The following is a 22,241-nucleotide window of genomic DNA, read 5'->3' as shown; positions in this document are numbered from 1 at the left end:
GATGTATTAAAGTTAGAATCAAGAGTAGAATGTGCCCACTCCTCAGAATAGTAAGTAAAGGCTGCATAATAAGGAATACAATGAGCTTTCATAATTACACTAAAAAGAGAAATAGACGGGATAATTTTGTGTCCAAGGATAAAGCCACAGGTGTGTACTAGGATAAGGCAAGACCATGTAAAAACTGTCACTTTGGACTTTTAATGAGTTTATACAATGAAACACTGCTTTGAACATCCTTCTATAATTCCCATTCTGTGTAACATTTTATCTCTGAGATAATTTTCTAAAGAACTTTTTGTCTAAGAAGATATAAAAGACTTGGGGAGCTTTGCTCCATCCACCCATCCATCCATCCATCCAAATGTATGTCTGTTTGTCTATATGTTTGTAGCATGCACGAATACTTGTGAAATCGATTGTGACAGACAGTCAAGCCCAGCCAGAGTGTGAGTGTATAAATGTTTGAATGTATAGGTGTCTGGACATATTTGCCTGGATAAAGCATCTTAATTCTTTTCCTTTCCTTTCTCTCTGGTTCACAAAGAGTTAACCAGCTTAGCCAGAGAGGTTTCTGGCTGATTCACCAGAGAAAGCAGTGCCAACAATAAATCTTTTCACTTATCCCCTGCTGTTTTATGAAGAGGTGCTAAATAGTTTTTTTGTCTCAGAGGAACTCAGAGAGGCAGGTTAGCGACTGTAGCTAAGTGACTAGACTTAAGATAGGAAAACGTTTTATTATTATACAGCAACCCTAAATATCTTATAAGACCAAGTCTTACCCCCACTGGCACTCTTCCCCTCTCAAGAACCAAGAACACCCTCCCCACCCCAGGTGAAACTCTGGAGCACTAAGCTGTGTTTCTTCCTCACTGCTGGGTGCCACTCAGGGAAGGCAAAATGCAGTCTAGGACAGTTCTCAGTCCTAGTGAAAACACAGGGGGCTGGGGGGAGGCCAGATGGGTCCTGATGAGCCTGGGACTGGGGTGGAATCTGGCTTAGCTCTGAGAAAGTGACAGGATTACAAAGGGGTATGTACAGGAGACTTAGAAATGGCTCTGTATGACAAAGCCCCCCTACACACACACACATGCACGCACACACCCAGCAGTCCTTGAAGAAGGAGACAGCCCTTGCTTTGTCCAAACTGTTTTATTCATGGTGGATAAGGATGCATATGTCATACTCAGGGTGAACCAGGGATTAAATACCTTTTGCAGGAAGGGATATCCAGGAAAAGACACTCATTGGCTAAACACTGGGGGACTATCTAGTTACCTCATTAGCATGGAGAACTCTCGGTTCTATGCTATGTGACCAGTTATCATGGTCCTCTTAGTAGGGTGTCATGGTCATGGTGAAGAAGTTGGCTCAGGAACTTTGGAAAAACCCACCAGATCCCTCCCCTCCTCTCTATCGGAGAGAAAGGTCATAGAGCACATAGGCACCCCTCCTCTCCTTCAGGTAAAGGCTAATTGCATTCCTTAGATCCTAGGGAATAGGGACTGGGGGGAGGGGCAACAGACATCAGCCAACTTTGGGTGGAGGAGGCCCAGAGCATGTAGACACATTCCACAACTATTGTCCACCTACAAAGGAAGTTCTTGCCACCTTTCCCTAAAGACCAATCAGTTTAAAAGTTCTATTCTGCCAATCACATTGTGCCTAATGGCTGCTGCTCTGAAAACTGTATAAAAGCTCAACAACAGGGCTATGCGAGGTCATTCTCTCTTTCATGCGCAACCCCAGCATGCTGGAACAATAAAATTCCTCTTGCTTTTGCATGGATCCTCAGCTCCTGCTTGTTCACTTGTGGGAGGGGGTCTCCAGGAAGTTAAGGATCACCAGAGCCTTACAATGGGAGTGAAATTGAATCCCTGCTTGTCCCGACCCACAGGACAGTCAACAGGGTCCCAGAGCTACCTAGAGGAAAGGCGATGGGGCGACAAGACAAAAGAGGGATGGACAGCAAGTGTAATCCTGATCAAGCTGTCAAATTTTAACTTTTACACAAGTCAATATAAAGGGAAGCTTACAAGGTTTGGGAGGGGTAAAGGGGGAACAATCTCAAGGGGCTGACATCATTTCTAAGAAACAGTTTCTCATAATTTCTGGGTAAGGCTAGTTATTGCTGCTGAATTTTGGCATGATAAAGGGGGGTCATGAGGAGGTGAAGTGGAAAGGGGTTGCTATAGTAACCTATCTACAGATGAACCTCAAAAGGAGGGCGTTTTGAGATTTACGTAGGAATAGTTCCTGGCATGGAGATCTAAGTGATACTCCTGGTATCGAGGTCTCCTGGCATTGAGAGCCAGGTGGGGATGGCTCCTGGTATGGAGGGTTCTTGGCATTGAGTTCTAAGTGAGGATGGCTCCTGGAACCTGCTGTTCTCAATTATGAGATTTACCAGGATTCTGAACTTGCTGCTGCCTACCAGTTCTTCTGTCTGATGGCACAGTCCACTGCCTCACAGGTCTCCCACTGAATCTTGGGGTTTGCTAACTAGCCTAGGCTGGCTCCCCAGCAGGCTCCAGAAACCTGCCTGTCTCTGCTTCCTCAGTGCTGAGATGGCAGCCATGTCTCTGCCATCATGCCTTGATTTTTACATGGGAGCTAGGGATTGAACTCAGACCCTCATGATTGAACTGAGCACTTCACTCAGTTATCCTCCTTTTTTCTTTTGATAAAGGATTTCAGAAATAATTAAACATTGTATGGTATATTCTCTTCCTAGAACTTTTACTTCAGTTTAGTAACAACTATTCATAAACTTGGGCTCAAAAAAACATGTATACAAAGCCATATTAAAATGATCTGTACAGTTAGGAACATTTTTTCAATGAACAAGCCACAAATAACTAAACTTCTCAAATTGCCTATATCATGGCTCAAAAATATGTTCACATGGGAAGAGAGAGCATGGATTATCATATGGATAAAAGAAATTAATGATTAACTCTGAACCACCAATGATGCATCAGTGTCCCATTAAGGAAAACTAACTAAATAAAAGCATCTCTCCTGTCATCTGGAGTGAGTCCAGAGTTGAACTGTGTGCTTCAGAATCCCTGCGTCTTCCACACACAGTCTGTTATGTAAGTCTGAATCTGCGCTGGCCTGGATGCTGAACTGTGAATCCGTCCTGTGTCTGTGTCTGTCCCCTAACAAATGCTTTGCTTTGTCTTTTTTTTTGAACAGTACAGAGAACATCACAGAAGGAAGGAATGGACTACTTTAAAGAAATCTTTAACAGAGGTTTACAAGGGATAAAGTCACTGACTCCAACTGATCCTAGCAGACCCAGATAACAGCCAGCACCACAGCCGTGATTGTTTACCAACCAAATCCCACAAAGGTTGCATTCATCATGTCTGGTAGACTTTAGGAGGCTTCTTTGACCTCTATGTTTGCTGCTTTCAGTCAATGATACACACGCACTACTCAAGGGTCAGGGGCCTTGAGAGTGCATGACTTAAGATTACAGCAACACATCAGCTTAGGTGGTAAAAGCTGATTTGTGGAAAATCCAAAGCAAGTAAGGTTGGTTGTTATGTTGTTCTCATAAAGGTAAGCTAAATAAACAGATGAGTACACAGTCGGATAGCAGTCTTCAGTGACTTCAAGGTTTATCATTGACTCCAGTGTGAGGTTCAGCAAAAGTTCCAGTGCCCTGCAATGTAAGAGATACTTTTTGGATATTTTATTGCCACAAATTGCAGCTCCCCATTTAAGTATCTGCTTAAACAGAAAGCAATTTGGTTGACTCAGTATCTCCACGGCCAATATATACTTGTGTAAAATACAGTCACCAATCAGGATTGGCCCTGGATCAGTCATGAAAAATAGTGGCTCTCGCCAATCATCGATTAACTTAAGGCTTTTCAATCCAACTTATATACACTGTAAGCCGTGAAAGTATTGGCTTTCTACCAGAACACATGGCCATTTATATCTATCTATATAATATATATCTATATCATTTATATCTTTGTATGAGTGCTAACCTGAGCCATTATCTCCAGACCAAAATAGTACAGTCAGACCCAGTTAACAGGTCTAACACTGAGGCTTGGAGAGGTGTAATTGATTCAAGTTCATACAACTAGAAAGGGTTTATCCAAATTTAATTTACCCAGAATTTAATCCAAACTCTTGATCCTGGTGTGGATGGTCCTCGGCCCCTCTGTTACACAACTTCTCCTCCAGCAGTGTCCTGTACGTGCTCCCGAATGTGTGATCTGTAACTCCCTCTTCTTCAGAATCTCCCCTGCTTACGGTTTCTTTTCTAAGTTCCATTACCTACCCATACCTATGCACCCATATCTCCAAGATTTATATCTGGACAATATAAATTTCAGCCTAATGTTTATTTAAAGACATTGACCTGGGCCTTTAAAAAAAATTTTTTTTTAGATGGCCTTATTCTGTAGACTAGGCTATATTGGAACTCATTGTGAAGTCTAAACTAGCCCCCAACTCACTACAATCCTCCTGCTCCAGCTTCCTAAGGGATGCCAGATTAAATTAAAAACCTCTATTGGGGCATCAAGAAAAATATCTTTTATCTCTAGTGTATAATAAAATAATATGTATTAGCAAGGATAATGTTGCGTTTTTTGCTTCAAATGATTTTCACAGTAGTTAATTTTTCTCAGTAACAGGTATCAGTTTGACTTATTAATGACTGTCTTCCATGAGGTTACAGTTGAGCCATCCTGAAGACAGTAATCTGAACATAGGTTTAAAAACTGAAGAATCTTATTCCACATGTGACAGGGTTCCATGTTAATATTTAACATATTTTACATCTATGTCTGTCTTAGTCAGGGTTTCTATTCCTGCACAAAACATCATGACCAAGAAGCAAGTTGAGGAGGAAAGGGTTTATTCAGCTTATATGTCCACATTGTTGCTTCTTACAAAAGGAAGTCAGGACAGAAACACAGGGCAGAAACCTGGAGGCCATGGAGGGTGCTGCTTCCTGGAATGCTTCCCCTGGATTGTTTAGCTTGCTTTATTATAGAACCCAGGACCACCAGCCCAGGATGGTACCACTCACAATGGGCTCTTCCCCCTTGGTCACTGAGAAAATGCCTTAGAGCTGGATCTCATGGAGGCATTTCCTCAGAGGCGGCTCCTTTCTCTGTGATAACTCCAACTTGTGTCAAATTGATGCCCAAAGTCAACCAGAGCAAAGTCTGTATATATTTGAACCAGACCTGCATTACCTCACTGTAACCTCGACTGAGGGCTAATTTAGGGGCCTCAGTGATGGAGTGCCTGCCTAGTAGCACAGAGCTGTGTGTTGAGTCCCCATTTCAAAACTCTTCCATCTTCCTGACTCAAGTAGTTCTGTTAGTGCTCATTTGCATGATTTTTTTTACTCACCAAATGTTTTTTTCCTTATTTTCCTACTACCCTAAACATTCCTACATTTTGTCTAAAAGAAACATTTCTCACTTATCTGTCTTTCTATCTATCTTTCTTTCTTTCTTTCTTTCTTTCTTTCTTTCTTTCTTTCTTTCTTTCTTTCTTTCTTTCTATTTATTATTTGGTGGCTGGGGCTCAGGGTCGCATTGTGTAGCCCAGAAGCTCTGACTAGCCTTCAACTGGCTATATAGTACAGGGTGGCCTCACAAGTTCAATCTTCCTGCCTCTACCTCCCCAATGCATGCACACTGCCACATACTGCCTTCAAACACTGCCTTTTTTGAGACAGAATCATATGATGTGCTAGTTTATACTGTGCATTTAATTTATAATGCTAAATAATATTAATAAGTATTTTTGACAAGCCAATCAGCTGGAGTTAGAAAGTTGTTTTTTATCAGCCCAAGAGTGAAATCAGTGACTATAGACAGATAGCCTTAGCATACTGTTCACATCTGGATTTATCCTGACTATAAACTATGGAGAACATCCTGATTTATCCATATTTTTAATGATCTATTTACTTTTATGGACAGAGCCATACTGGGGTGTCATGCCACCTGGCAGGAACTCGACATTGATCAAGGTGAACTTCTTCTCCCAGACTTTGTAGAGCAGGGATTCCTGTGCTATTCAGGATTCTGCTCCACCTAGGGTGGAGTGCTCAGAGTGAAGGTGAAGTTCATTGTTCCTCCAGGTCTACAAATTCCTGAATTAAGCAGGTGACCCACCCAGCTGCCTGAGCAGTGGAGCCAAGAACCACCAGACGACTGCCCCGGAACTCAGCCCAGAGTCTGGGGGGAGGGGCTTGCGCAAACTGTTAAATGGTCTGACCTCCATTAAAGTTTTGGCCTCGAGGAAAACTATCGTCCTCATTCTTTTCACTGCTTTCCCGATCCATCCTTCAGCTTCTGTTCCAGGAACCCAGTTCACAGTTGCTACAGAATGCGACAGTGAGCAGAGGCAGACAGCTTTGAAGTCAGCCCAGTCTACTCAGAGAGACCCTATCTAAAACAAGCAAACAACTCATAGATTGTATCTGGATGCAGCTATCTTGTATTTGAGGGTGGAGAAATGGCTCAGAAGTTAAGAATGACTGTTGCTCTTCCAGAGGACCTGAGTTTGATTCCCAGCACCCAGATTGGGTGGCCCACAGCCATCTGTAACACCAAGTGTGATCTGATGCTCTCTTTTGCCACACCCATGCCTCTCTTGTAGGGGGAGGTGCTTGATAGTAAGGTCTGGTTCCCTAGTTTGTTCTTGATTCGGTCAATAAAGGAGCCTGGGAGCCAATTGCTGGTTGGAAGGGACAGGTGGGACTTCTGGGTCCCAGGAGGAAGAGGAAACGGAGGAAAAGAGAAGGGGTTTCTGTCAAGTTTAGGAACCATATACACGCAGCTATTATGTAAGATCTCCGGAAGCCAGAACCAGCAGCCTCCGCGAGTGCCACCAGCGGATGGATAGCCAAGGAGGTTGGTGGAGGCTGGCCTGGCAGACACAGGCTAGCTGATAAGTTCAGGACAGGAGACTCTGTGACCAGCAATTGTGCTAGTAAGCAAATTCTAAAGTAATAAAACTGAGTGTTTTCTTATTCACAGAGCAAAGATGAGTAGAGAGAGAAGGTGGGTCGGCAATGGCGGCTTCGTGAAGCTAAGCAAGAAGGAACAGAAGAAAGCAAGGCGTGGGACTGCAGCAGCTGCTCTGGGTGCTAAGCCTGGTGGGCCAGAGGGCTCTCTCTCTCTCTCTCTCTCTCTCTCTCTCTCTCTCTCTCTCTCTCTCTCTCTCATTGTACTACTTTTGCTTGTATTTTTTAGTTTTTGTTTTGTGGGTTTAGGTTATGTTTCTTGGGTTTTGCTTGTTTGGTTTTGAGAGAGAAAAGAGAGAAAAAGAGAGACAGAGAGAAAGGGTATGAAATGTGATCAGAATATATTGTATGCAATTGTTTTCTATCAAAAAAAAGAGAAATACTTAAAATTCAGCTGTGATAAACAAGACTACATAAAAATGTGGGTTTTGTTTTGTTTTGTTACTGGCCATCTACTGGTCCTGAGGGAGGAGCTATTGCCAGGAAATGGTTCCTGAGGGAAAGGGAGCCATTTTCCTCAGTGATGTAGCATTACTATATCATCCGTGTTACCTGATCTCGTGCAAGCAGCCCTGATTACCTCAGTGTCCCAGAAACAGAGCAGGAGGGGCTTGCTAGAAAGAAAGGATTCTGCAGGAAGTAGGAGCAGGCTAGAGAGGTAGAGAGGCTGGTTACAAAAATAACCAGATTTTATATGTGTGTGTGTGTACATATGTATATAAATACATATAGTATGTATATGCATATATAATATAGTTATATATTATATACATATATAAGTATGTGTATGTATATATGTATATGATATGTTTGTGTATATATGTAAGTATATATGAAATTCTCAAATAATAATAAAAATAAACAGAAAACAATGATAACTGATCTCCCCAACAGGCCAGTTTCAAACAAGATAATATCATCAGTCTGCTTTCATCCTTACCAAAGAAAGCAATCTGAAGCAAACCAGTAAATCACTTTTCTATTGTGTCTGTTTCAGAAATTTACAAGGAAAGGGACCAAGAAATATAGTCTGCTTTTCTTTAGTTCTACTTTATCTACCCCTTCTCTACGTACAACACCTCTCTAGAACATAGACAAATTTCTCCAGCAGCCAGTTAAACCGAGTTTCTCCAGCTTGAAGTCCCAGAGCCGTTACCCAAAGCCCCGCGTTTAACCCCGATGGGGTATGAACAGCAGCCAGTGAGGTAGACCTCTCGCTCTCACTGTCTGTGGCGGACGTACCTGCCGGAGCTCCTTTGCCCTCCAAGAGCTCTCGACTTTTATGAAATCCACCTGTGTTCACTGTCATGGGGCAAGACTGCGGCTCACTGTGCCCCACTATCCCGGAGCATGCTTTCTAAGGGCTTTTTGTGTTGTGGTGATTCTCTTCCTGCTTGGTAACTCTCTGACACCGGTTTAGAATATACAAGAGCCCAGGAACTGGGGCCTTGGCAGTACTCTGCTTGCTCTGTTCATGATGGCAAGTGGCTTTCGCTCAGTGAGAAGTGAGGAAATGCGCCTGCGCTGTCTGTCCTGACACCCAAGTCCAGCTCCCTTAGAGTGCTCGTTTCCACCCACTGCCGCACCCCAACAGAAAGCCTCCCCATCCCCTCCATTTAGAAGAATGAGGGGACTTTTTGCACCCAAAATGAAGACTCTAGAAACACCTCTATGCTTCAAGTTACCATGTCCTTCCCCAGAGGCTCCGGCTCCCCAGTGTACCCTTGTGTGCCAGCTGAGGGCCCGAAGAGGAACACCAGGAGAGCGGAGCCGGGTAGAGTCAGGAGAGAAGAAAGCTGTCTAGGGTGCTTCAGCCCTGTAGTTTGCCTTTTCTTAGTTATTTTTCTTCCTTAACTCCAACATATTCCATACAAACAGAATAGGAAAACTAAATACTAATTTGAAAACAAGCTTTAAAATATTACAGTAATTAAAAATATACAGTTACAGTTATTGTATTTCCCCCTTCTAGAATTTCCTATCCCCCAGAAATGGTTAAAGAAATTAGAAGAAAACAATCAAACAAACAAAGCGCATTCCTTTTATTCTTGTTTTTATTCAAATTTTCGCTTGGTTAATGATCATCCAATGGTTATTAAGGCCCAAACTTCTCTAACTACTGAGATAATATAGGTTCCTCCTATCCTATGCCTCCTCCTTGGTGGAATCAGAAGATCTACCCTGGGTTGGTGACAGTTTTGGCTCAAGTTGGATTTGCTTCTGGTGGCTTCTACCGAAAGCTGCTAATGGTTCTCCTTTTCCCCACCAGAGATTTCTTTGCAACGCGGGCGTTGAAGCGGTTATTCCGAGCCTTCTTAGTAAGGCAATCATCCGGGCTCCTGAGGATCTTTGGTTTCCTAGTAATCGTGCCTTCCGTTGTCCTCGTGGCGTGCTTGGAAGCGTCTGCCTTGTCTGCTTCCGCTAACTTCGGACATTTCTTGTCCTGCTCACCGGACGTCGGCAAAGGCTTCTCGTGGCCCGGTCCCGCTTCGTGGAGATGAAACTCCCTGAGGATATCTACCCTCTGTTGTAGGATATGACATTCATTCTCTAGCAGGGCTGCGATCAAATGCAGCGAGTGGGTGTCGTGACTCAGTTTCTTCACCTGTGCCTCCAGCTTCTGCTTGGTTGATAGCTCGTTGTTGGGTTGGGTTTGAGAACAGACTTCATCGTCGTCAGTAGTTTCTTTGATTTCTTTCTGGCATTCCTGATATGACCTCATTAGTTCGCTGAGCTCATTATGTTGTTTACTCCAGTGATCTGCTTCCTGCAGTAACTGCTCCATGTTGTTCCTGAGTTTTCTGTACTCTCCACGAATGTGGAGGGATCCATTCCGTCGTCTTTTCATGCTCAGCTGCACACCATCAAAGCCTCTCTTTTCTTCTGGATTGCACAGATCCCTTGTAAACTTTTGTGCCATGTTCTTATTGCTCTGGTTTTTCAATAGCATCCCCTGCCTCATTGGGTTCTGCTCTCTCTCTGGGTCGTAATTAATGAATAGATCATCTTTAAATCGTATTTTATTTCTCTTCTCAACACCTCTGACGTTAAGTTCTGACAGGTCTTCAGGAATACAGGCATCTCCAAAAGGCTCCTCAGCTGTGGTCTTCTCTTCAAAGCCTGCTATGTTTTTAAGAACATCTTTAACGTCCTTTAAGAGATTGCTAAATTTCTGTACCTTCCCTCGTTTTCCTACTGGACAGACACTATTCTTTGGTGGTGGGAAGGAGCTGCAGCAGAAAGTGGGGAGTGATCCGATTTCAAGGAGGGAAATGGTGATCCCAGAGTTCGCCGGTTCTTGCTTAGCACTAGGAGCAGGCTTAGGAGAGGGAGAACGGGGGACGGGCATCTCAGATGAGCTGTCAGTGTCCGACATTGGGACCTGTGGAAAGCAGAGGACCTTAGAGATTCGAGGAAGGACAGATGGCAGTCTCCTGTGAGTCGGTGGAGGAGATAGTACCAAGCAGGAGTTATGGACCAGAGTTAATGACTGAGACCAGGGAGATGGTGTTCAGGTAGAAGGTTACATCTCAGACAGCCCAGGGGGAGGAGTTAGGAAGGGAGACCAGGAGCTGTAGCTCCATCTCCCTTCTGCTAGGCTTCTGGTATTTTTTCCAAGGCCCCAGCAACTAGGTCTTTATTCTGTCATTGTCCCTCTGGGGCAACGCATTCTGTTTCCTTTACATCACAATGGAAGTCCCTTAAACTCCTGTCCCACAACTCAGACCCTGCAGCCTACCTTACTCCTCCCACATAAGAGTTCTCCACTTGCCTGTCCTTCTCTTCTCCACTGGGCGCTTCATTCTAAGAGCATTCCAGTAATTCCCTACCTCACCCTCCAACCCCCAACCTCACCATACCACACCACACCACACCACACCACACCACACCACACCACACCACACCACACCACACCGAGCCAACCACAACCACAGTATTCCACCTAAAGGTGTATATAGTTGAGAGAAAGCTCACCAGGCTAAGTGAGAACTCTTTCACAGAAGGAGGACGTGTTGCTACTGTTGTAGGAGAGACGGAGAGACGCTGTAGAAGAGTTAGGAAAGTGTGATGCTTTCCATGAGAATGGCCTCCGTAGATTTGGTCGCCAGGGGATGGCGCTGTGGGTAAGGATTAGGAAGTATGGCCTTGTTGGAGGAAGTGTGTCACCTACGGGGTGGGCTTTGAGGGTCCAAAAAGTCCTTTCCAAGACCAGGGTACACTTCTCTCCCTGCTGCCTGCAGATCCAGATGCAGACCTCTCAGCTCCTTCTCCTGCACCCTCTCTGCCTGTCACCGTGTCACCGTGTCACCGTGTCACCGTGCTTCCCGCCATGATGGCAAAGGACTAAACCTCAATCTGTGAGCCAGCCCCAACTAAAGGCTTTCCTTTGTCAGAGTTGCACGGTCACTGTGCCTCTTCACAGTAATAGAACACTAAGTCAGGATATCAAGCAGAACTTCCCTAAGTGCTCCATCTTTAGTGATTTTAGGACACTAATGTCAGAAATCCTTTCATTCAAAAAATATTCTACTGCATAGTAAGAGGCTATTGGCATGAGTCAACAGTTATAAATTCTCTCTCTCTCTCTCTCTCTCTCTCTCTCTCTCTCTCTCTCTCTCTCTCTCTCTCTCTGTGTGTGTGTGTGTGTGTGTGGCGGGGGAGAACCCAGGCCTTTCTATCAGGTACATGAGTGTTCTGTCTCTGAAAGGTATCCCAGGGCCTCCACTTGGGAGTCTTTAAAACGTGGCACCTTTAAGACAGGCTTTCTGAATGTAATTATGACTCTTGCAGTCAGTGATATAAAGCCTGGCCATTTCTCATGGTACCTGATTAAAATGACCATGTGTCTAAAGCATTTGAAACAACTCAGTGGGGGGAGGGGGGGATGACTCATGGATAAGAGCAGCTTCTCGGAAACTTAAGGACCTGAGTTCAAGTACTGGTTCTGATGTAATTAATCCTAGCACAGTTGTGTGTGCCTATGGGACTGCTGGGGTTCAGTGGCTATGTCCAAGATCGGTGAGAGACCCTGTCTCAAATGAATAAGGTAGAGTGTGGTTAATTGCATACAGCATGTCCTCCTATGACCTTGCACACTTAATGGACATGCACACTGTACATATACATATCACCCACACATGTTCACACACACACACACACACACACACACACACACACACACACACACACGTGCACGAGCGCACACATGCTCATGCTAGTTCACATATATGTCCTTAAGCAATAAAATAATTTGAGGCCTATTGTATTCTTGTCTTTGAATCTTAGAATCAGGACTCATTAAGTGCACTGGCTGTTCTTCCAGACGTCCTGAGTTCAATTCCCAGCAACCACAGGGTGGCTCACCACTATCTGTAATAGGATCCAATGCCCTCTTCTGGTGTGTCTGAGGAGAACCACAATGGACTCGCATACATAAAATAAATAAATCTTTAAAAAATATTACGTTCAGAGAATTTTTTGATAAGACTCCTGTTTTGATGAACTCTACTAAATAATATTCATGCTGATTTCATACTTAATTTTCCCCTGTAGAGAAAAGAATTTTATATTTATTTTTCCTTCCACAGCTATCAACATTGGCCTTAGTTTCTTTGAACTTCCTGCTCATCTCTTGGCTACCAGGCTCAATGTTATGGCCACTGTAGGCTTTACTCAGGAGAACATGGCTTGCATTCTGTTTAAAGGTTTCTTTTTTCTAACTCATAGAGTGCCCAGAGGTCAGAGGTCACCCTCACACTCTCTCTTCGGGTTTCCTTTTGACTATATTTCCACTTTACTCAAAAGTACCATCTGAGGCAGGCTTTGTTGGTTTTGTTTGGGGGATTTTTGTTGTTTGGGCATTTCCAGCTTTACTGCATTGGAATCAGAAACCATCTCTTGTCTAGCATGTGTGGCACCCTGAGTTCGAATGGAGAGACAGATTACACTGCTGAAGCAGCTGTCACTCAAGAACCAGCCAGCAGGGCATCTTATATCACCACAGTACAGACTTAGGAAGCCAAAGACGGCACAGTACTATCATGTGAATAACAGTCTCCTGGGCTATCTATCCTGTTTCCCGACTAACACTCGTTTTCTGCACCTGAATCACACCGTACTTCCTTGTCGTGTCTAGTTTCTTCTAGGGCTTTCCTGATGATGACCAAATAGGCATTTTGTTTTTATGTAATTTCTTATCACTTTCTTGAGGTTACATGCTTTAGGTAGGAATGTCACAGAAGTAGCACACCCACATGCCCTCAGTTTATCTGCCCTAAATCTAGTGACTCTAGACACCAGCTTGGGGCTGGTGACTCATCTATCATACAGTTACCATCTTTGCATTTGTCATGAACAAATATTCATGAGGATGTGCAAAGGCCCTGTTCCCCTTGTACTTTTGTGCTGATTTTAGTTCCACAGGAGAATCTAGCCTTTAGTATTACAATGTTGTTCTACTGGTAAACGTCATCACCCAAATCCTTTTGTGTTTATTAATAGGAAGCATTCAGTAAAGTGTTCAATTATTCACTCAATCATGTATCTACACAGCGTGGATTTATAGATACTTAATAAAATTACCTGAGTTTAAACATAACACTATCAGACTGGTGAGACAGTTCAGTGTATAAATGAACTTTGTGTAAGAGTAAGAGGAGTTCAAATCCCCGACACCCAGGGTAAAAAGCCAGAGAGAGCCACACTTGCCTGTAACCCCCAAATTTGGGAGTAGATAGAGGTGGCTCTTGAGGGCTCTCTGGACAGCCCTCATTCAGTCTGACTGAAATGGTAAGTTCAGTCACCAATCATAAGTTTGGTGTGAGATCCTATCTCAAAAAACAAAGGTGGAAAGCAATAGAGGAAGGCCCCCAAGGTTCTCCTCTGGTCTCTACAAATTCACACATCCACATATTCTGTATACAAGTTCACACCACCCCACCACACATGTACACACATACTACTTTATTATGTTCTTGTTCAAATACCTAGGAGTAATTTGAATATGGCAGAGAAGGTTGGTAAAATAAAACATCTTTGTTTTAGGTAGTTCTTTTATAGTTTATTTTTGTGTGTACATTGTGTGTATGTGTGTGTGTGTGTGTGTGTGTGTGTGAGAGAGAGAGAGAGAGAGAGAGAGAGAGAGAGAGATATGTACGTGCCTGGTACCCTCAGATCCTGAAGAGGCCATCAGATCTGGGCTAGGAGTCATTGTGTGGGGACAGGCCACCAAACCAGAGCCTCTACAAGAGCAGCAAGTGCCCCGAGGCCACAAGGCCATCGCTCCAGCTCTCCTAATAGTTTAAGAAGAAAATTGTAATATCTTATTGATGACTATTATGGTCACAATCTTAGGTTTGTAAGGGATGCTGTGCTAAGTGTTTTTTTTTTTAAACGGGGGCTGATGTACGTGAAGACAGGAAGTGGACATTGGATCCCCTGGAATGGAATTATAGATGGTATAGAGATGGAATTATACGTTGCCACGTGGGTGGAAGGTCTAACTGGGAACCAGACTCCTTTCCTCTGCAAGAGCAGCAAGGGTGCTTAACTACCGACTTGTCGTGCAAGCCCCTACAAGACATCACTTTAACGTCTTGATTTACAGTGTAATTTAAAGGTAATCACATATTTGTATATAGCCATTTTATGGAAGAATTTTTCTGATTGAAATTTTATTTAAAAAAAAAATTTTAAAGTAGATGTAGTGGGGCACATGTCTGAACCTTCAACAGGTGTTTTTACCACCAGGTGGTGCTATAGCCCTGAGACATTGCAACTGGCGGGAGGAGTCTGACTCCTGTGGAATCTGAGAAGTGGTCACTCACAGTTTTTAGAGCTCAGAAATGTCAGTTCTAAAGGACTTGACAAAGTTACACGCAGAGCTGTGATGGAAGTCTGGGGAGGCAGGTTCTGTGGGCAGGAGGCCAGAGAAGCATTTTACACACCAGTGTTCTGCAGGGACAGCAGGTTTCTACATCTCTGGGACTGGCTCCTTTACATGTCTGCTGGCAAACACACCTGTAGAATGCAGAACTCCAGAGACTGCTGAGAAAGTTCCCTAGAGTAGAGAGGACCCCAGCAACCTCCTCTGGGAGCAACCGTTGATATCTGCAGAGACAACAACGCCAAAATAAAAGCAAAACCCTCACACTTTACCAACAGACTTTGAGCTCTTGGAGTCTGGCCCACAGACTTGTGACGTCTTACTCAAATATTCAAAGCCAAACTCCTCATGATTTGTGTACCCTCCCGACTCCCCACCCCAAATAACCAGTCTCAAGGACAGCAACTGTTGCTATAGGCTACCACCCAGGTGGGTGTGGTGACCCAGTGCTTATAGACCCTTATTGCCAGGCTGGGACTCACATGGTGGGAGGCCGGACTGACTCTAGATAGTTGTCTTCTGACTTCCACATGCCACAGACAGACAGACAGACACACACACACACACACACACACAGTCAGAAAAATGTAATACAAATTTTAATGAGTGATGTAACAAAAGAGTGAGATGTTCACTTCCCTTTTCAGAAATGGATGAGCATACAAGTGGGACCTGAGATACAATCAAGAACTTCCCCCCAACGGTTGTAAAAAAGTTCCCATCTCTCTGTGATGGTGATAATCTATCATCTCCCCCCACCTTTCTCTCTCTCTCTTTCTGTATATATGTATATGTATATGTATGTGTGTGTGTGTGTGTGTGTGTGTGTGTACATCTGTCTGTCAATCATCTCAATCTGAGAATGAGCCGACTCTCTCTCTTGCAGCATATATTTTTTTAAAGACTTTTTATAACAGCCCTTGTCTGGTAAGTAGATCGATTCCCTGCTAGGGTAGGAGGGCTTTCTCTGCTCATTCTCAGCAGGACAGGATTCACTAATTAAATAAAACTTGAGTTCCCATGCAGAGGTGAGGAGAACATAACATCTGTTCCAAAACCACCTGGAGTAACTGGGACCCGCTGGATCCAGAGACGCAGTAACCCTGCCTGACCACTGGCATGGATTCATTCTGGTCTGGGCCGGAACCCTAAGCAAACCTTGGGCAAGAACTTTACAGCCAGTCCCACAACACCCAGAGGAGGCTCCACAACCAAGCACTCTAACGCACTCCCAGGTCTCAGGAGCGTGCTCACCAGGATCGCAGGGTCCCAGAGGCAGCTTGACTTCCAGGAGCTTTTACACACCCAGGTGAGCAGGATCCCAGGATCCCAGGATCACAGGATCACAGGATCACAGAGACAGCTTGACTCTGAGGAGTTCTGACACAACCAGGACCACAGGAAGGACAGGCTCCAGTCAGATAGAGCAAGGGCAGGTAGCACCAGAGATAATCAGATGGCAGGAGGCAAGCTTAAGAACAGAACAACCAGAATAATAAGCAACAGAAACCAAGGTTACCTGGCATCATCAGAACCCAATTCTCCCACCACAGCAAGTCCTGGATACACCATCACACTGGAAAAGGAAGATTCGGATCTAACATCACTTCTCATGACAATGATAGAAGACTTTAAGTTCTGGACATAAATAACTGCCTTAAAGACATACAGGAGAGCACAGACAAATAGGTAGAAGCCCTTAAAGAGGAAACACAAAAATCCCTTAAAGAATTACAGGAAAACACAACCAAACAGGTGAAGGAAATGAACAAAACCATCCAAGAACTAAAAATGGAAATAGAAACAATAAAAAAGCACAAAGGGAGATAACCCTAGAGTTAAAAAACCCAAGAAAGATATCAGGAGTCATAGATGCAAGCATCAGCAACAGAATACAAGAGATAGAAGAAAGAATCTCAGGTGCAGAAAGTATCACAGAAAACATTGACATAGAAGTCAAAGAAAATGCAAAAAGTTCCTAACCCAAAACATCCAGGAAATCCAAGACACAATGAGAAGACCAAACCTAAGGATGATAGGTATAGAAGAGAGTAAAGATTTACAACTTAAAGGGCCAGTAAATACCTTCAACAAAATTATAGAAAACTTCCCTAACCTGAAGAAAGAGATGCCCATGAACATACAAGAAGCCTACAGAACTCTGAATAGACTGGACCAGAAAAGAAATTCCTCTTGGCACATAATAATCAAAACACCAAATGCACTAAACAAAGATTAAAAACAGTAGGGAAAAATGTCAAGTAACATCAGAATTACAGACCTATCAGAATTATACCACAGTTCTCACCAGAGACTATGAAAGCTAGAAGATCCTGGACAGATGTCATACAGACCCTAAGAGAATACAAATGCCAGCCTAGGCTACTATACCTAGCAAAACTCCCAATTACCATAGATGGAGAAACTGAGATATTCCATGACAAAACCAAATTTACACAATATCTTTCCGCAAATCCAGCCCTACAAAGGATAAAAGATGGAAAATGCCAATATAAGGAGGGCAATTGCACCCTAGAAAAATCAATAAAGTAATCTTTCAACAAACCCAGAAGAAGATAGCCACACAGACATAATTGCACCTCTAACAACAAAAATAACAGAAAGTAACAATTACTTTTCCTTAATATCTCTTAAAATCAATGGACTCAATTTCCCAATAAAAAGACATCATAAAAGACTAACAGACTGGATACCTAAGCAGGACCCAGCATTTTACTGCATACAGGAAATGCATCGCAGCAACAAAGACAGACACTACCTCAGAGTAAAAGGTTGGAAAACAATTTTCCAAGCAAATGGTCCCAAGTGGGAGTAGCCATTCTAATATCAAGCAAAATCGACTTTCAACTAAAATAACACATGCAACTATGATTTGCGTGAAAAGAAACTTTGATTTAGCAAAAGATGCATGGTTACAACTAATATGTTTAAGAAGAAGCCAAGAAGGATGGGATCCACATGAACCTGGTCCCAGTAGCATGGGCCACCTGAAGAAATGAAAACAGAACCAAATACTTCAGGCCATTCACCTCAAGATGTCTGTGGGAAGCCATTAGAGACCCTCACTTCGGCTGACAGGGTAAAGGCCCTGAGAAAAGCAAACAAGAGCCTCTCCCATGGGCATTGGTTTAGCCATTGTTTGGAGATAACTGCAGAATGGTCCTGCCTGCATCAACACCGTGGACACCGGGTATCTTCATCAGATAACCTCCTCATCTCCTGCCGTAAATGCCAGGAATACCTTTGCCCCTCTTTGTCCTTGCCTTGAGGCACGTCCCTCCTGAAAGCCTTAAAACCTGTTACCCCCCCCCCCCAAACATTAAACGAGGCTTCGACACAATCCAGACTGACTTGTTTTTCTTAGGGTGCTTGGCCTCCTTCCTTCTCTCCCCCCAGGTAGTGCCCCTTCGGAACCCTGGAATAACTGGACCTGCTGGACGGGTCAGATGTCAAATGACCCTGACCCCTCCACAAAATGGTGTGCAAATGGAAAAGAAATATCAATTTGCATTTAGATGCAGCAAATTCTAGTCAAAACATTCCAGGGCTCAAGTAATTTTGGAACCTGAGTATATAACATCCTCCAAGACATTTGCAGTCCTGGGATGGAATGAGGGCAGTCTTCAAGTTACCCATGCTTCCCAAACTATGTTGGAATGTCTACGGTATCTACCCAGGAACTGACTGAAGTAAACACATTGGAGCTTCTTTGTCGGATGCTGAACATCTAGAGAAGAAAACCAAATTGCAACATTGTATAACAATTTATAGTTATCAAATTACAGCAGATTTTCAAAGCACTCTTACAAAGATTGCATTTGTTTCTCCTCCAACTCCTTCATATACAACCAATACCCATTCTGTGGATGAATAATACATTTAGACTCAAAGAATTTAAGAGTGAGTTCTGAGATTCCTAAGTGTGGAAGAAGAGGACAAATGGGTACAATGAAGGATTGAAAGTATGACCTACTTAAAAATCAATGTTACAATAGGAACGGATGCATAAAAGTTGGGGTCTTAGATGCACTTAGCACTTAACATGAGCAGAATGCATAGAAACACACTTATCTAGGACTAATTGGCTGCTCTGGATCTTTTGCTGTTCCATATCAATTTGAGGATTTTCTATTTATGTGAAGAATGAGATGAGGATGATGACTGTGATTTCATTGAATCAGTAAACTGTTTTGGTAGGAAGGTTTTTTTTTCACAATGTTAATTTTTCCAAGCTATATGCTTGGGAGGTCTTCAAATTCTAGTATGTTTCTCACTCTCTTTCTTCATGGACATTTAAAGTTTTCATTGTAAAGTTTTTTTTTTTACCTCTTTTGTTATGTATATTCTAAATATTTTATTTTACTTGAGAAACTGGGGGGGGGAACCCTTGAGTTCCAGTTCCAGGAGAGAGGGAAGAAGACAAAGATGACAGATGATACTGGGTTGGCCTCCTCTGCACCCCTGTGTGCATCCACACACAAAGGCATGCACATGTACTTGCATATATAACACCCATGTGTAAACTGCACCCACACATGTGAACATAGACAAAATAATAACTTATCAAAACACTTTATTGCTTACATGTGACTAAAACTCTAAATAAAAAAAATGTCTGCCCTGTGAGGCATCTGCCCTGACCCAAGCTCTCCACTTTCTGCAGGTAAACTGCAAACAGTGTTCATGCTTTGACTCCATATGACTCTTCAAACTGTGAGAACACGCCTTCTTGTCCACCTGCATTAAACGAAGTTTCTTGCTGGTAAGCCCAGAAGGCAGGTTTCTCTGCTGCCCCCCAGCAGTAGACTATATTTTCATCTGGCTATTCCAGACATGTAGGCTCTAACTGACCCTGCTGGACCAGCTATGGGGGCCGACAGCCTGACCCAGACTGGTCCAGCAGGGTCAGGTAGAGCAGCTTGGTCAGTCGCCTACTTGCCCAGGTCCTCAGTTTCCCCAATGGTTCCATGGGGCTGTAGTTCTATTTATGAGCCTGGATATTATGATACTGAGCACAGTGTCTGGTATTTAATAAGGACTAGTGAATTCTGGGTTTTCTTTTATTTGTTACTCGAGACAAGTTCTCCCTCCCTATGTCTTGAACTTGAGTTCCTCTTGCATCTGCCTCCCAAATGCTGGCTTTCAGAGCTGAGCCACCACTCCTGACTCAGAAAACTGGACATTTTTTGTTTTTATTTATTTTAAAAGACATTTTAAAATAATATAATGTGACTACAGTTCTTCTTCCAGTCTGTGGCTGCTGTTGGGGCTGATTTCCCTTCTGGGAATGATTCCCAAAGGCAAGCCTTGCCCGGTCAGCCCAGGGTTTAGCTGGTTTCCACACAGAAACTTCCTAAGTTTCCTTGGACAGCCGTGTCCTCTGCGTTGGTCCAGCTCTGTGGGGATCTGATGCTCTCAGTGCTTCATGTGCTGCTAGACACTTCAGGCCCGGGGCTAGGGCCTTCTAACTTTTTCTAGGAGTTCATAGGTGTACTGGCTAGTTTTGTGTGTCAACTTGACACAGGCTGGAGTTATCACAGAGAAAGAAGCTTCAGTTGGGGAAGTGCCTCCATGAGATCCAGTTGTGGGGCATTTTCTCAATTAGTGATCAAGTGGGGAGGGCCCCTTGTGGGTGGTACCACCTTTGGGCTGGTGCTCTTGGGTTCTATAAGAGAGCAGGCTGAGTAAGCCAGTAAGAAACATCCCTCCATGCATCAGCTCCTGCTTCCTGACCTGCTTGAGTTCCAGTCCTGACTTCTTTAGTGATGGACTGCAACGTGGAAGTGTAAGCTCAATAAACCCTTTCCTCCTCAACTTGCTTCTTGGTCATGACATTTGTGTAGGAATAGAAACCCTGACTAAGACAATAGACTTGCAGGTGCAGCTTTCCAAGCACGGAGAAACATGTCTAACACACTAAGTTTCTGACGCACTACTTCCTCTCTTAGGCTGGTGTTCCCCCCCCCCCCATTTGTCTGGCCCCTCCAGCAATCTTCATGCCGATCAGGTTAGCTGAAGCCAGTTTGTCTTGGAAGGAACCAAGCTCTGACCCTCACTCGCCTCTGACATTCTACATATTCCCAGGAACAGCTTGAAAGTCTAATTTCTATATGTATACCACAAAAGCCATGTTCTATAAGGTGTTCTTTGGAAATAAGCAAGTCTGCCTACTTGTACCACTGCTTCATAAAATGGTGTTTCATTCTGACCTTTCCAAGTTACAGTTTAGGTACAAACAATACAGCAACAACAAAGTCAAAATTCTTATTTTGTCTGCCTTATACAAACCTCCTAAGATAAGACAAAAAGATAATATATGCAATTCTATGTATATTGACAGTAGTTTTTCAGGAATCAAACATGGACTGATCCAATCAAGCTTTGCATAATTGTAGGTAGACATAAAAAAGTATCTGAAGCTGACTTTTAGAACAGTGGAGCTAGAACAGGACAGTAGGGAATCATCAACAGAAAGCCTATTTATGACGGACATCTTGCTTCTACTAAATGTACTGCCAAAATGGCTGCTTTTGTCCATGTAGAAAAGTAATCCAAGGAAGAGCTTCATTCAGCTTTTCGGGCACCCAGCCAATCTAAATGAAGGTGAATAAAGGACTCCTACTGTAAAAATCAACTAAATAAATAAATGAGGAGCAATAGGAAAAAGAAAAAAGCAGGCCAGATTGTTCAATTCCCAAACTACTTCCTACAAACTACTTAATTTGGATTATTAATGATTCTGTATCATATTTAAAATTAGTAATGTTTTCCCCAAAATACCAACTATCATATTAAACATGTCAAAATGAAGCAAACAAGCAGGCAGACAATGAGGCATTTTCACATTACTATCAATTTAAAATAGATAATACTTCAGTCGTAGAATTTAACGAGATCGCATGCCTGCTGTGCTGCTTACTACACTGGAGCCTCGGGGATAATGACTTATCTATCCATCCTGCAGCTCATTAGTAAACTGAAATATCATTAGTCTTTAGTTCCCAAAATATATAGTGCCAAATAAGAAAATTCAGTGTATGAGGATGGGTGTTGGTGGTGGTAGAAGGAAGAAGAGGTGGACTCTTTTAATTCCAGCACACAGGAGGCAGAGACAGCCAGATCTCTGTGAGTTCGAGGCCAGCCTGGTCTACAGAATGAGTTCCAAGAGAGCCAGGGCTACACAGAAAAAGCCTGTCTCTAAAAACCGAAGGAGAGAAAGAAAGGAAGGAAGGAAGGAAGGAAGGAAGGAAGGAAGGAAGGAAGGAAGGAAGGAAGGAAGGAAGGAAGGAAGGAAGGAAGGGACAAAAAAGAAAAGAGTTC

At 43.3% G+C, this 22,241-nt stretch overlaps 1 protein-coding gene across 1 annotated transcript; it reads right to left on the bottom strand.

Annotated features, from left to right (window-relative positions):
- Positions 1–9,245: 9,245 nt before the first annotated feature.
- Spz1 (spermatogenic leucine zipper 1) lies at positions 9,246–10,391 on the bottom strand. Its single transcript, XM_052160123.1, has one exon. It carries the CDS (start codon positions 10,389–10,391, stop codon positions 9,246–9,248), a length of 1,146 nt encoding a protein of 381 aa, XP_052016083.1.
- Positions 10,392–22,241: the final 11,850 nt, after the last annotated feature.

The sequence above is a fragment of the Apodemus sylvaticus genome, chromosome 16 (genome assembly GCF_947179515.1).
Source record: "Apodemus sylvaticus chromosome 16, mApoSyl1.1, whole genome shotgun sequence".
Lineage (NCBI taxonomy): Eukaryota > Metazoa > Chordata > Mammalia > Rodentia > Muridae > Apodemus > Apodemus sylvaticus.
Note: the sequence above shows the minus strand (reverse complement) of the source record. Positions and strands in the feature narration are given on the sequence as shown.